Source organism: Atractosteus spatula, chromosome 13, assembly GCF_055471065.1.
Source record: "Atractosteus spatula isolate fAtrSpa1 chromosome 13, fAtrSpa1.hap1, whole genome shotgun sequence".
Taxonomy (NCBI): Eukaryota; Metazoa; Chordata; class Actinopteri; order Semionotiformes; family Lepisosteidae; genus Atractosteus; species Atractosteus spatula.
The window spans coordinates 7,245,269-7,259,597 of NC_142718.1; the positions used below are offsets into that span (position 1 = coordinate 7,245,269).

The 14,329-nt window shown below is 38.3% G+C and overlaps 1 protein-coding gene across 2 annotated transcripts in view; it reads left to right on the plus strand.

Annotated features, from left to right (window-relative positions):
* LOC148821720 (receptor-type tyrosine-protein phosphatase-like N) overlaps positions 1-13,298 on the plus strand; it is a 148,770-nt gene extending 135,472 nt beyond the window's left edge. For both annotated transcript variants that reach the window (XM_088930150.1, XM_088930151.1), the window contains 5 exons: positions 855-1,021; positions 4,031-4,084; positions 5,509-5,573; positions 9,703-9,776; positions 10,674-13,298. In XM_088930150.1, coding sequence (XP_088786276.1) covers positions 855-1,021; positions 4,031-4,084; positions 5,509-5,573; positions 9,703-9,776; positions 10,674-10,745 — 432 coding nt within the window. In that variant the 3' untranslated portion in view covers positions 10,746-13,298. The remainder of the gene's footprint in view (positions 1-854; positions 1,022-4,030; positions 4,085-5,508; positions 5,574-9,702; positions 9,777-10,673) is intronic.
* The last annotated feature ends 1,031 nt before the right edge of the window (positions 13,299-14,329 follow it).

Here is a 14,329-nt window from a genome sequence, read left to right on the forward strand (position 1 = left end):
CAGAGAAGTTTAATAGAGACTCTGCATATAATCCTCTTCAACTTTCAATATATCATTAGTTGATTCTGACTCAAGAATGTGAATAAAAACTGTTAATTTCAATGAATAACAGCATGTAGCTCAGATGTGGGTATATCTTTTTTCATCCTTCATAGCAGTCCTAAGTATTCCTCTTTCATAAAGAAAATACATCATGCTTTAGATATTTTATATTGAGTTCTTATATATATATATGTCTATTTTAATCACCACAATCACCACAAGGAAGGAGCACAGGCAAACAGCAGTCACAGGAATAATAAATTACTAAGATTGTGTTCATTTGTGCTCCCTTTATATAATGCTAGTTTGAATGTCAAAGCTTCCAGCTCAATTGGTTTTTATAATTGAATTATGTGCTGTATTATTTTACTTCATTTTGCCAATTCCCCATTCACTGTTTCCAGACTGTTTAATGAATTAATCTTTAAAGGAGTAATGCATGGTTAAATAGGATTGCTGAAGTTCGTGTAGAAGACGAGACAAACAAATCACATTGCCTTTTTATGTCCAAATGACTGATTTTTTTAAGATATGTATAGTCAAAAAAGTGCTTTTCACTTCAATACCTTTAAATAATATGTATTTTTAGTATTTTCAGAAAGTAGCATGGGATGTTGTTATCATCTCTCTTACTTTAAACTATGATTCGTTATTTTTAACTCTATACATTCAGCATGAGCTGCCCGCCAGTTCTTTTATTCTACATGAATTCTTTGCACAGTGTATATTATATCATACATGAGCTGAATGGCCTTCTGTATGGGCTGCATTACGTGTTCTGATAACCTGATCTGTCTCTGTGCTTGGTGCAGGTCAACCTGGTTTCGGAGCACATCTGGTGCAACGATTTCCTGGTGCGGAGCTTCTACCTGAAGAATGTGCAGTCCCAGGAGACTCGAACCCTGACCCAGTTCCACTTCCTGAGCTGGCCGGCCCAGGGCATCCCCACCTCCACCCGCACCCTGCTGGACTTCCGCAGGTACACGCTTCTTACATACAAGCGTGCACATGTACAGTGCTCTCATGTTGAAAACCAGAGCAGCATTAAAGGCAGATTACATTTGTCTCCGCAATGTGTCCATCCGTCAATCACTCAATCCATTTTTCTAAACACTTTATCCTATGCAGGATTGCAGAGGGAGCAGGAGGCTATCCTGGCAAGCAACAGGCGCCAGGCAGGATACCCCTTATACAGGATACCAGTCCATCACAGGGCACACACAGACGCAAACACGCACACACTCATGCCAGGGCCAATTTTCCCAGAAGACATTTAACCTACCAGTATATATTTTGACTGTGGGAGGAATCTGGAACACCCAGAGGAAACCCACACAAACACAGAGAGAACTTACAAACTGCACACAGACAGCACCCCAGTAACTGAACCAAGGCAGTAATGCTTACTACTGTGTCACTGTGTTGTCCTAAACATGGATTTAACTTTTCTAGTATCACTACAATCTATATTGTAAAGAAAGTAATTTGAAATGCCGAATTGTGTATAAAATGATCATAAAATGAAGCAATGTCCAATGTGTCTCTTAGACATTTTGTAATGTGGGTAATGCTGGCTTCTTGCTTTAAGCCAGTTCAGATGTGGCAGATCTGATATGCAAATTACTCATAATCGTAATAGAAATAATTATCAACATTTAGGTCACAAGCATTGGTGAAAATATATGCTGCACGGAGGTTGCTGAAAAGGGGTAACAGAGAAAAGGGAGGTTAAGTCCTAAACGCAGTAAAATCAAAATTAAAATCAATGGAAAAATGCTTTTTACTTGATGACGACACCTTAAAGCAGTGCTTTGCACTTTTCAGCTTTTCTTCTCCATCTTTCAAGTGGGTAGTTTAAAAGGGTGCCAGCTAAATGTTTTGGACAAATGACTCTTGAAAATACTTGTTTGTGGGTTTTGCCTATTTGAAACACAGCTGCTTCTGCGAACTGTTCCTCTGAGTACAAATCTTCAAAATGTTCATGGACGCAGTACCGAATATTATGCTAAAATGTAGATGTTAAGATGTAGTTTAGGAAATCCTAGCTTTGAGAATTGCCATTTGCTGGGAGTAAAGATTATGGTAGGACTATACAACATATGCACATTTTTAGTTCAAAGAGGGGGCTCCCGCACTCCTGCTGATCTCTTTGCGAAACCTTCAACCATCTTCTCTCCTTCAACCGTACAAGCTCAGACCAGCCTGCTTCTTTTCCTCCACTCACCTTGAATAGTTGGCCACCCACTCCTCACATCTCCACCACAGAAGCCTGCCTTCCTGTCCTCCGCTCTAACCAGTGTGTCAGCCTTCCCTTCTGCCTGCCCCGCGCTGCCTTCCCAGTTTAACCAGTGGGAAGGCTGGCTTGCCCTTTCTCCGATGGGCGTCACCTGGGCACCGTCGGACGCACAGCTGTCTGTGTCATTTTTGTGATTTGCAGCTAGTAGTCTGAGTCCAGTTGCATAGTCACAAAAGTGATCATTGGCAGCTGTGGCTGCTGCATGGAGCACCTGTGGACTTTTCTCCTGGTTACTGTTGGCACCTCCTTCGCCCCTTCCTCCCAGTCTCCTGTGGGTCATCTGCTTTCCTCTCTTGATAAAGCTTTTGCTTTACTCAGGACGTGAGCCTCAGTTCATCCCTCTCCTCTGTTTCCGACACTATCATTCACCCTTCCTCCGAAAATGTCAATGAGAACTAGGCAAAAACGAACTGAAATTGAGAAGAGGGTAGCTGAGCTTGAAATTAAGTCGATTTGCAGTACTGTATTGTTGTCCTCAGTGCCTGATTTGATGTCTGTGTCATAGAAGGTGAATTGCATTTTGGTTCTAGAATCGTGGCAGTAACTATTACGGCTGCACTGTGGGAAACAAACTGGTAACTTTTTGTTTCTATTTTTCACATCTTGACAAGTTTTTAAGCTTGTACACTTACAACTTTCACTTTCAATTTGCCAGCTCGTGCACACCTGCAGATTCGGTGCCAGACTTTTTTTTCTCCAGGTCTGCTCACTGTCTGATATCACAGACACCTCAGCGCAGACGTCTTTCTCTCAACCTTGATATGTTGAGAGGGATAATAGGTTGCTCAAATATTGCTCAGCTTCAGGTGGGTTTCGCACAGGCAGCATCCCGTAGGATAAAATCCTGAGCTGTGTGGCACCTCTTTAATATTAAAGGGCTGGACTTTTAAGCTTCAAGTTTAAAAGCTTGTCATGATGTGAAGAATGAAATGCACATTTACAGACAAGCTGCTAAACAACATGGGGGGGATGGAAAGCACTGTTTCTACCAGTCTCAAGCTCTTAGAGTGTCATTCCTTATTGTAATCATTCCTAATATTATAACACCTTTAAATAATGGTTAGATTCTAAAGCTTGCATCAGCATGTAAGCTGTAAATGTTTGCGAGTTAATTCCATGCTAAAAAGTAAATTGAAGGGGAAAAAAAATGTTTCTTCTTTGTTTTTAATTCTCATCCTGGAAGAAATTTTTACTTTTAAAATAGTGGACTAATGGTCAGTAGTCACTGACATTTATGGGTAGAGGTGATCAACATCATCGTTTTGTTGTGAGAATGTGATTCAAATGAAAATGTGGTGTTAAGATATGTGGCAACCCTGCGATATTTACATAGAACGTTGGTCAAGAAGTGATCCTTATTTTAAAGTGCCGGCATCTTAATTGTTTCACTGTTTTAAGTTTGTTGTACAAATTCCCCAAAAAGGCAAAAAAAAAACAGTGGAGAAAATACCCTAGTTCAAGTATGAATACAAGAGTCATCCTAGTTTATTATACCATGATTAAAGAAAGACTCGGATTAAACTAAAAATTGCACGAAACGATATAGGAGGCCGCTTGAGATGTGTGTACACACATAATTTTTGCATTAGAATGGAATCTTTTCTCGAGAAGATAGACATGTGTCTGATCTGCGCTTGCTACAACTAAAACTGCAGGCAGATTTAAAGTTTTTTTTTATTGTTGTTGTTTCAGGAAAGTGAACAAGTGCTACAGAGGCCGATCCTGTCCTATAATTGTCCACTGCAGGTGAGGTTTCCAATGCAAAATATTATATTACTATAGTTTTGGTTTTGGAATTCATTAGGGTGTTAATTCTATACTTTTACAAGTTACTTTTAGTCTAGTAAACAACTTCACTCCTTTACTCCTATATGTTCAACATATTCAGACTTTTTTAAAGGTTCCATGAATAAGGCTTGGATAGCATATGTACAGCAGTGGAGTGAATCGGTCCTATTAATAATATCATCATTTATTTTGGAGTGCTGGGACCACAAGCCTCAAGACCCCAGGCTCTTTCTCGTCGTCTTGGTTCTTGGGTCATCCTCTTGCGCCCCCTGCTGTTTACTGTGGGAAGTCTTAGACCCTTTTGTGTTCAGTCATTTTAGTGACAGTCATAAACGAAGATAACAGTTTGTTTCATGAAAGTATATCTAAAATTAAATTTAATTAATTTAATTAATTTAATTTCACTCCTAAGCACCAGTTAAAATGTATTTGATCTAAAAGAAGGCTTCTCAAATGTCCTGATTTTGTTTTATAGTGGATAGATTGTTCTGTAGTGGATACATTAATTCTGCTTGCCATAATTAGATTAAATCCCCGTTATCTCATAATCGAAGGTCATTACGTTGTCATCAACAAATTGATACGCAATAAAGCACTAGTCTATTGTCAGATATATTTCCTATTACTGGATTATTTAATATTTTTCTTTTGTAATAATTTTAATAAATTCAGCTTCATGTGGTATTTTACTTTTTCTTTTATTATTATATGCCCAGAATGTATTGTTCCAAAAACAATCATATTGGACTTTTTATGTTACACATGAATGTAAATTTTGAACCCGCTTCTGCATAAATTTAAACAATTAAGAGCAAATATTTTGTATTATTAAGAATTTCTTACACTTATAGTGACACTCCACTCAAAGCGCTTTATAGGTAATGGGGACTCCCCTCCTCCACCACCAATGTGCAGCCCCACCTGGATGATGAGACAGCAGCCATAGTGCACCACTACTCTCACCACACACCAGCTCTCAGTGGGGAGGAGAGCAGAGTGATGAAGCCAGTTCATAGATGGGGATAATTAGGAGGCCATGATTGGTAAAGGCCAATGAGGAATTGGGCCAGGACACTGGGGTAACACCCCTTTACACAGCATTATTTTGCTTGCCAACTCCCCTGATCCCTTCCTCCAAAAAATCAGTGGTTGTCCACCATTGTAGTATAAGCACCATGTAGCCACACTCTGCTTGTAGTTCTAAACTGTGTTGCTGATTCACCCATATTTTGCCAAAACCACAAATTAATTACATAAATGTGTATCAGTTTTGGTTTTTTTGTAACGTGTAAAGCGTTTGTACTCCTTGGATTAATATATCAGGAATATATCATTAGCTAGAAGACAGGAAGTACAGTGAAATGTGTTTCCTTTGCCTTTAGTGATGGTACCGGGAGATCTGGGACATACATTCTGATTGACATGGTGCTCAACCGCATGGCAAAAGGTGAGATGACTGTTTCATGGATATATTGTGTAATTTGGTACTGCTTCTGAAATTAAGTTAATATTTCATCTGTATTTCCTCTTCTGTACTGCTTTAATTTACGCTATAAATAGCCAAATCATGTGGGGTTTGGCAGTGGTGAATACATACAGTGTACTGTAGATGATCTATATACAATATTCTATATTCCACAAATCTGTTTGGGAAATAATAACTTCTAGCAAACTAATATAAGCAAATTCTGTCATACTCGTTCCATAAACTACATTAATATGAATACCTTTGCAGTGCCTCATGTAAACTTGTTAGGGTTAGGATGAAACTGTGTGTTATCTGTGACAAAGAAGCATGCAAGGAAGAAATTGAGAAAATCAGATCCATATCTGATCATCTAATACTATTTTTTCTTGGAGTTGTTCATTTGTATTTTTTTATAGGCAATGGGGTAGGGATAGGGTAATGGAAATATCTAGATGTGCATCTATTCAGTAATTCAACACACTAGATACAGTGCCTTGCAAAGACATTTGCTCCCTTTTGTGACAAGATAAAAAAAAATTGTTATCCATCAATCACCTCCAAACAACTTGGCAGAGCCTGAAGACGTTTTGCAAAGCAGAATGGGTGAAAATTGCATGGCACTATCCCTGTTTTCTCAAGGCTGGTACAGACTTGTCGGAAAAATACTAGCAGCTGTAATTGCTGTCAAAGGTGCTTCCACCACATTTTGATTTGGGCTGGAGGACACGATAAAGTGTTTTGATTCTTGCAAGTTTGGGGGTTTTGCTGACATTTAACTTCCTTTACCATTCAGTTTGAACATCCAGGTTTTGATTAAAATTTCCACTCTTAATTTTGTACTTGAACAAAACGGGACAACATAGGATGAATGGTTATGAATACTTTTTCAAGGCACTGTAAACAAATCTGTTTATTTAGCTGTGATAGTTGTTTCTGTCATCTCTTAACTCCAAAGTGCCATGTCGTAATTCTTAAAAATGATAGTACCTATCTTACCTGCTAAAAGATTAAGAAATCACATACTGTATTTACTCCAGGTGGTTACATTTCCTAGCAAATACCCAGACTTTATAAAGAGCCAAGTTCAGAGTTCATAAGAATGAAAAAAATAAGAATCTGTCACTAATTGATCTAATCGTTTTCTTGAAAGGAGTCAACTGCAAAGTCATGACAGTATAGCCTTTTCCTCACTCCAGCAAACCTTTTTTTAAAGGGTCTGTAGAAAAGAAGACATTAAATAGAGACCAGACAATAGGGGGTAGAGAAATGTTCCTAAAGAGAGCACCACTGCCACAAATATAGGACAAGTTAGGCTTTACAAGATAAAAGTCACAGAAACCTGTGTTGTTGTTTTTTTGGCAGACTTCAAAGCTTGGGCTCTAAAGTTAACTCTCCTGCTCTTGCAAAAAGGTTTTTGTGGGGATCTTCAGTATGGAGACTGTGGACAGGATCCAATTTTATTTCTAAATAGAAATAAATATCCATATATAAACAGTAAAAAGTTGTGCCAAGCATGTTATTACTACATGGGAAGTGCCATAGTAAGTGGCAAGATTTCTAGTTCATGTTGTGGTTCAAGTAAAAAATCCATATACTGTAATATCTTTAGCAGCAGCCTTTCAGAATTGTATTTGCTGTGTGTTTTATTCAGAATGTCAGCTGATGTATTTTATGCAGTATTTTTACAAAACAGTGTAATACAATTACTTAAACAGTAAATTAACTATCAGTCCCCTTGAATCACGTCATCCAAGAAACAGATGCTTTGCGAATGTATGAGTACTTAAGGTTGGGCTTAACCTGCTTGGTTAAGAGGTAGCCTCCTGGCCACAGGGCAAAAGAAGCTGAACCCCCATTCAGAGACCGAAGTTAGTCAAGCAGTAGCTATAAAGGTGGAGATGGGATGGAGGCAAGATGAATGCAGAAAAACCTGAGAAGAGGCATGTGAGAGTTTTGTATACAGTATATAGGGAAAGTCATTAATGACTGGGATTAAGAACAGCTGAGTAAGGTTGGCTAATCTGTTTTGATCCCTCCCGAACTTCAGTGAAGAATTTCCATTTGTCTATCTGATTAAGTAAATGCAGTATACTGTATATTAGAATATGTATAACCTCTAGACTTCCGAATCATCTTAACATCCACTACAGAAAACAGCACGCCCTCATTCTCTTGAAGTTTGACAGGGGAGTTTATAATAAGCAGCCTTAAATTTGGATGCTGGTGCAACCTTAAACACAATGTCTTCCCCTTTTCAGAAATGCTGGTTAGATTGTTTTTACCACATTAACATTGCTGAGATGCTTGCATTTTGATTTTTACACTCAGAAAATGAATGAGAACCAACATCAAGGCCTGCACACACTACACAAAATGACTGATTGAGATGAGAGAATGGGAGGTTAAGGTTTAAACCTAAGAATGTATTTCTAAAGGTCCTATTCCAGCCTGAGAGACAAGGTCTTTAGTAACTTATATACAGTATGTGTTAGTCGGTTATAGCCTTAGAAGAATGAATAGAAATAAGGCAGTCTTTGTAGGGCTCTTTAGGGAATAAGGTCTCGTATTATTATTAATGTTTGTCACCTCTCACATTGTTATTAGTTGAATCTTATGGCTCTACAGCCATTCTCCAGGGTTTTGCAGGTTTTCAAGGCTTTTCCTGGAGTGCCAGTAGATTAGAAGACCTGAATAATAAAGATGACAGACAAGAGACTTTTGCAAGACACATATCTGCTGCTTATGTGCAATAAAATTGACACTAACCTTGGGGATTTGTATGTCAGAATGAGAATAAAATGACATTTATCAAGGAAAATGACAACCTTATTTCCATGGCTATCCAAAAATTAATTACTCTTTCACTAGGTTTAAACTTTGTAACAGACTTTTTTTTTTCCACACACAAACTTTCTTGCTGTCTACGGTGTGATGACAGTGCCTCCAAACACAAGCATTGAGAATCACTATGAAGTACAGAAAAGGGGTTCTCTTGTCATTGCCACTGAGAAATCCATGAATTGTTTTTTTTACACATTGTTTTCATGTTGCTGCACATTTCTCATAGTTTAAATGAATTACAATTTTTGAATGTTGAATACTTTTTTTGTTTCTGCACAGTTAGAAACACTGTGTGCAGCCTTGATTAAGTTGCTACATACAGTACAGTAATTGCTTAACCTCACCTTGAACAGCAGGCAGCAACAGTCAGTAATGTTTGTCAGAGATGGACTGGACATTGAAGACACTGAAATGGTCATCCAAGGTCAAACCCTACACAGGCAGCAAACTGGTTTAATGTGGGATGGCTGTGTTTTCACAATAATTAGAGCAAGCAGAATCCATAGGAAATCACACAAACAAGACACCCTGAATAATCCAGAATAAGCTTGTGTTGCTGCCAACGCCAGCATTTTCTGAAGTCTGTCTGATTTTGTTTTAAGTCAACTTCTGCTGTAGCCTGGAGTCTTGGGAAATCCCATAGGGCAAACCTCTCAGAAATATTTTCAAAGATGAGTTCTGGATAGTTTCAGGCAAACGTTATAATCACTCCGTGCAATTTCTGCAACAGGTATTTTGGCACATTAAATTTAACTATAAATAAAGACAATATATATGTTTGTTACAGAATTCAAATGAAGCATGACTACTTGTCACATTCCAAATTCTGGTCACTGCCAAGCTGATTTAACCCACTTCTGACCCATATTCATGAGCAGAAATTGTCAGCTGGATACCCAAAACATGATAATCCAAGTCAGATTGCAGGTAATACTCTGAGCCCTTGGCCAGTTTTACTGAACCCTTCCAACTGTTATTTAGTACAGATGTATTAGCTGGCTTCTTTCTTATGAACGAAAGATGAAATCAGTCTGTCTGGAGTACTGCTTCCCAGGAGCTCTTGAACACCTCTTAAAGGTCTGAGATGTTCCAAATCAGAGGGAGCTTTTAGTTAGTTCACCTTGCATCCTTGTGTGCCAGTAGTTTCTGGAGCTCATGATCTCGCTCGGCAGTTTCTAGCTTTAATTATGATGCTTCACTAAGGAAAAAAAACTTTTTTTTTTTCTTTTAAGGTTTTATCTCAATGTTCGTTTTGTCTCGTGCACAGGTGTGAAGGAGATTGATATTGCAGCGACACTGGAACATATTCGAGATCAAAGACCAGGCATGGTGCGCACCAAGGTAAATAGATTACCCTCTGTTCCATTTGCCTTCACAGGTTTACCACTGATACTTTGCAACCTTGCATTGATGAAATATTTGATATGAGGGTATTTCAATAAGAAAAGACATAATTGGCTGCAGAGCAAGTGCTTGTTTTATTTCGTGGTCGGGACATATACTATACCTTGTACAGAGTTTCCATTTCCTTCAGTGCAATAACCTGTTGCAGCCACAACAATCCACGTTCCATCACAACTTCATTCCAATTGAAAAGAAAATATCATAATCAATAATCCCACTGAACTTTCAGACTTTCTTTGTTACTGGTTCATTTGGATGCTTCCATTTCTAACTTCATTGTTTGCTCCATGATTTGTATTTGTAGACAAAAGTGTCATCACGAAGGACAGAAATGTATCGCTGTTAATGTGAAACTTAATGAACAAGTTAGTACCTATCCCCAGTACGGATTCTTAATAGTACTCAATAAGCATTCACAGAACTTATTCGCCATTGTTGCTAATGATTTTAAATTCTAAATCTATTTTAAATCTTGAAGAAACCTCCTTCAGTAGAAATTAAATTGAACTTAAGAAAGAGCTCCACAAGACTCATGTGTTAGTCACTTCGTAAAAGCACCCTCTTAAAAACATGGTTTTACTCGAAAGAATTCAGATGTGCATCAAAAGAAAGCTCAAGGTTCAGAATGAATCCTACAGTAAGTTCCTTACACATATTTATGGGGAACTTCTGTTGTTGTCATCAATATTAAAGGGAACGGATTTTGACAATTCGTTCAGAATGAAGAGCACCGGGTACTTTATTCTGTGGCAGGTAGGTACTGTGAACACGAAGATCTGCAGCAAACGTACGCCTCATGAGAAATCACCTCCTCTCTGCCATTTCTCTCTACAGGACCAGTTTGAGTTTGCTCTGACGGCTGTTGCTGAGGAGGTGAACGCCATTCTGAAGGCTCTCCCACAGTGAGCCACGGGCCACCATGACATCTCTACTGTGGATGCCAGACACCTAACCAAACGTGACCCTCACCACGCCGATATTCCCCCTACATGCTCCTACACACGCATACACCCACGTCTGAGCGCCAGACAAAATCCATCACTCATTCACTGAACAGAAACTGAATTTCAAGGTGGAAAGGTTGACTGATCTCATAACCTCAGCTGAATTCCTGGAGGTTATCCTTTCCACACATCATCTCGGCATTGTCACCACTTTCCCATCTTCCTGGTTTCCATCTGTGTACCAGCTTTCCATTCTGAGGCAGTAATTCTCAAACTTTACTGTACATGAGCATCTTCTATGATGTTAAAATTGAGTGGAATGCAAGTTGAGTCTGGAAGTATTAGGAATTGTTCTTAAAGAGAGGGGAGGTACATTTCTGAAACGTGTACATTTTTACCTTAATTTATCATTAACACCCAAAATGCCATTAAGGTGGTACAGGAATTCTGCTCTCACCAAGTACAGTAGTAAACACAAATATTCTTTGTTGTTCAATGTCCAATTTATAACATTTCAAAGTACTCCCAGTCCCGTGCCTTCAACTGACGTAATTTTATTCATATTGTTGTTTTGTTAAATTGACTACCTGTGGGTATAAATAACTTCATTTGTATTACATATCACCATGCTTTATCTATTCATGTTATTTTACGCGTCATTGTCAGGGGAGTAAGGTATTTGACACATTTTGTCATTTCTGAAATCGTCAAGTTTCAGAAGTAAAATCGCAACCAGCAGGCTTAGGTAAAACAAAAAAACACCCTGAGTATTCCTCTTATCTGTGGTTAAAAACAGCTTTGAACTGCAGGCTCATCCAAGAAACTTCCAACGCCAGACTCCAGTTATTACATTTTATCTTCAGGGTTACTTGGTAAGTGGTCTCAGCACAGAAGTGATATCATCTCCTCTGAAACCTAAACAGTGTAAAACTCTGGATAGGGTTAAGGTTAGATCATATCATTTTCACTGACTTTTTTTAGACAGTTTTACACTGACTAAATTTCAGAGGAGGTGGTGCCACCTGGGCCGAGACCAATTATACCAAGCAGCCCTGAAGATAAAATAATGAGTTTTCAACAATTTTTCATTATCTTTACCGGATCTTACCATTCTTACTTCTACAGTAGTTTTTAACCTTCCGTGTTGTAGAGGGTGTTCATGTTTCAGAAAACGAGTCCTTCTGATCAGATGAGAGTTTTAACATATGTATATATTTAGATACACATGCTCCTGCTGTTCAATATGAATAGAGCTGGAACGTGCTACACCGGATAAGCGTAAAGAGGAGTGACAGCAAATTTACCTAAAAATCCTGGCTATCTGACTTTTTCTCCTGCTTATCAAATTCTGAGGGTTTTTTTTCAATTAGAGGGGGATTTCAAAGGAGAACTAAATGAGACATCTTCACTCATCATTGTAATGGTACCCAGCAAGAACTCTATCCATAACCACCAAAGTCACAGCTGCCATGATTACTTCAGATGGGAAGTCCTTTGCTTGCACTGGGCAATTATGTTAACATATTTTCTTAATATGTATCTAACATTTCTGTTTGTCTGTAATCTTGTCTTTGTAAGAAATAATGCAAGTGAACTTGTCTGATATTTATATTCAGATTATCTGGATCGCTTTAAAAATATCTAAACATCCCAGTATAAAAAAAAAGTTTTATGAATGCAAATCCCAGCTGTTGAAAGGTATACATGATGTAGGAAACAGCATTGGTACAGAAAACGAGTCACGTTAATTTCTTATTCTGAGATCAGAAGATTTATTTTTTATCAGGTTTTGCACTGGAGCAACATAGTACTTTAAATCAAATAATGAGTACTAATCCTGATAGCTTATACTGCTCCAGCTGTTGTAATTCTTGCCCATTAACTGGCTTACAGTGAAGAATAAAGGATTTTTTTCATACTAAATGGATGCACAAGTTCCCTTTTTATGTTGATTCATGGTTCAGGAGCTTAAGGCGGTAGTGTCCATCCATATTCTAAATTGAAATAATGTATTATTTCCTCTTTATAATGATAAAAAAACACAAACTTTATGTATAATATGAACTTACTATAGTTAAATCACCTTGATAACGCATTTTGCTTGCATTACATTATGAATTTATTCTATATGACTTACATCAGTGAGAAATCACTGTTATTTCTCATATTGCTACTAAATCGGGGATCAAAAACTGAGAGTTTAAGACTTACATTTCTTGCCCTACAGAGTACCCGTTGGTACATATACAGCTGAACTGCATTCATGTACCAGTGTTGCAGAGAAGACTGAGCTGGGTTAATACAGTGGTTGTCCTACTTGTCTCTTGCAATTTCACACCCTACTAATGTGTCTTGAAAAAGAGAGAGCATCTTTTTTTCTGTGTTATTATTATGATTGTTGTTAAAATATTCTAGTATGGGCTGTTTCCCTGTAGCAATCAAGTAGAAAAAAAATATATAAAAAATCTATTTTGTATCTTGATGTGAATAAAGTTTGTGGATTTGTGCAACTGCAGATAGTGCTTCGGTGTTTTATTCTTCATACAATGTAAAAGATTTAACTGTACATAAAGAAAAGCCTCACAGTCATTCCTTTATTCTACAGAGTTTCATTTTATGTGACAATAGTGGCTGGCGAGAAATTTCTAAACAATTAGTGGCTGTTGGTATGGGAGACCTCTAAAAAGTATCTGGTTGCTTTTGCAGTTGGTGTCAACCACTATATGAACCACTATTTCCTCTGTGTTAGAATTTCCAAGCCATTGCATCTGTATGCGAAACCGTAGACACTGTGCTTTTAGGAGATGCTGTCCTTCAGATGAAACATTAAAATGAGGTCCTGATGTAGTGAACTGACCTCATTCCAGAGTTTGGTTCCACGTGCAAATGGAGTGCTCAGCAGGAAAGATATTTATGTGTAGGAGGGCGGAAGTGGGCGAGATGGGTTAGAACCAAGACTTTTTTCGAAAACTCCCAAGAATCCATGAGGTCTTCTGGCGGTCGGCGGCTCTCTTTTCATTTCTGATGCAGGACATCTCGGAGGCTCCGTCTTCCTCACGGATAGCAAAAGTTGACGGCCCACTGGCAAACCTCTGCTTCCCGGTTTTTAAAAGTCACCTGTCCACTTGTCTTCCACAGGTGGCGGAGGACAGCCGATCATTCCCCTCGGCTTCCTGGGGAAATGCAGCTCAAACCAGAACCGCCATCTTGTCTGAAACCACCGCTCTCTTCCAGCATGTTGAGTGTTTGTAGCAGAAATAGGGGTAGATGTGATAGATTGCCAAATTGCCTGAGCCAGAGTTTCCAAAGACAAAAGTGAAAGTGGGTGAAAATGACATGACACCTGTTGCCTATTAATTACCAATAATTAATAGTTGGTCACAAAAGGGAGAGACAGGACTATAACTCACAGATAGCATGGGGTTCTTCATCTTTATTCAATCATAGGGATAGAATATCAGGATTAACTTCCCTCTAAATAGTATCCCCTTCAATCACATTATGTATAATGTCAAGCTTACGAGACCTTAAAACTAAAATAATGCA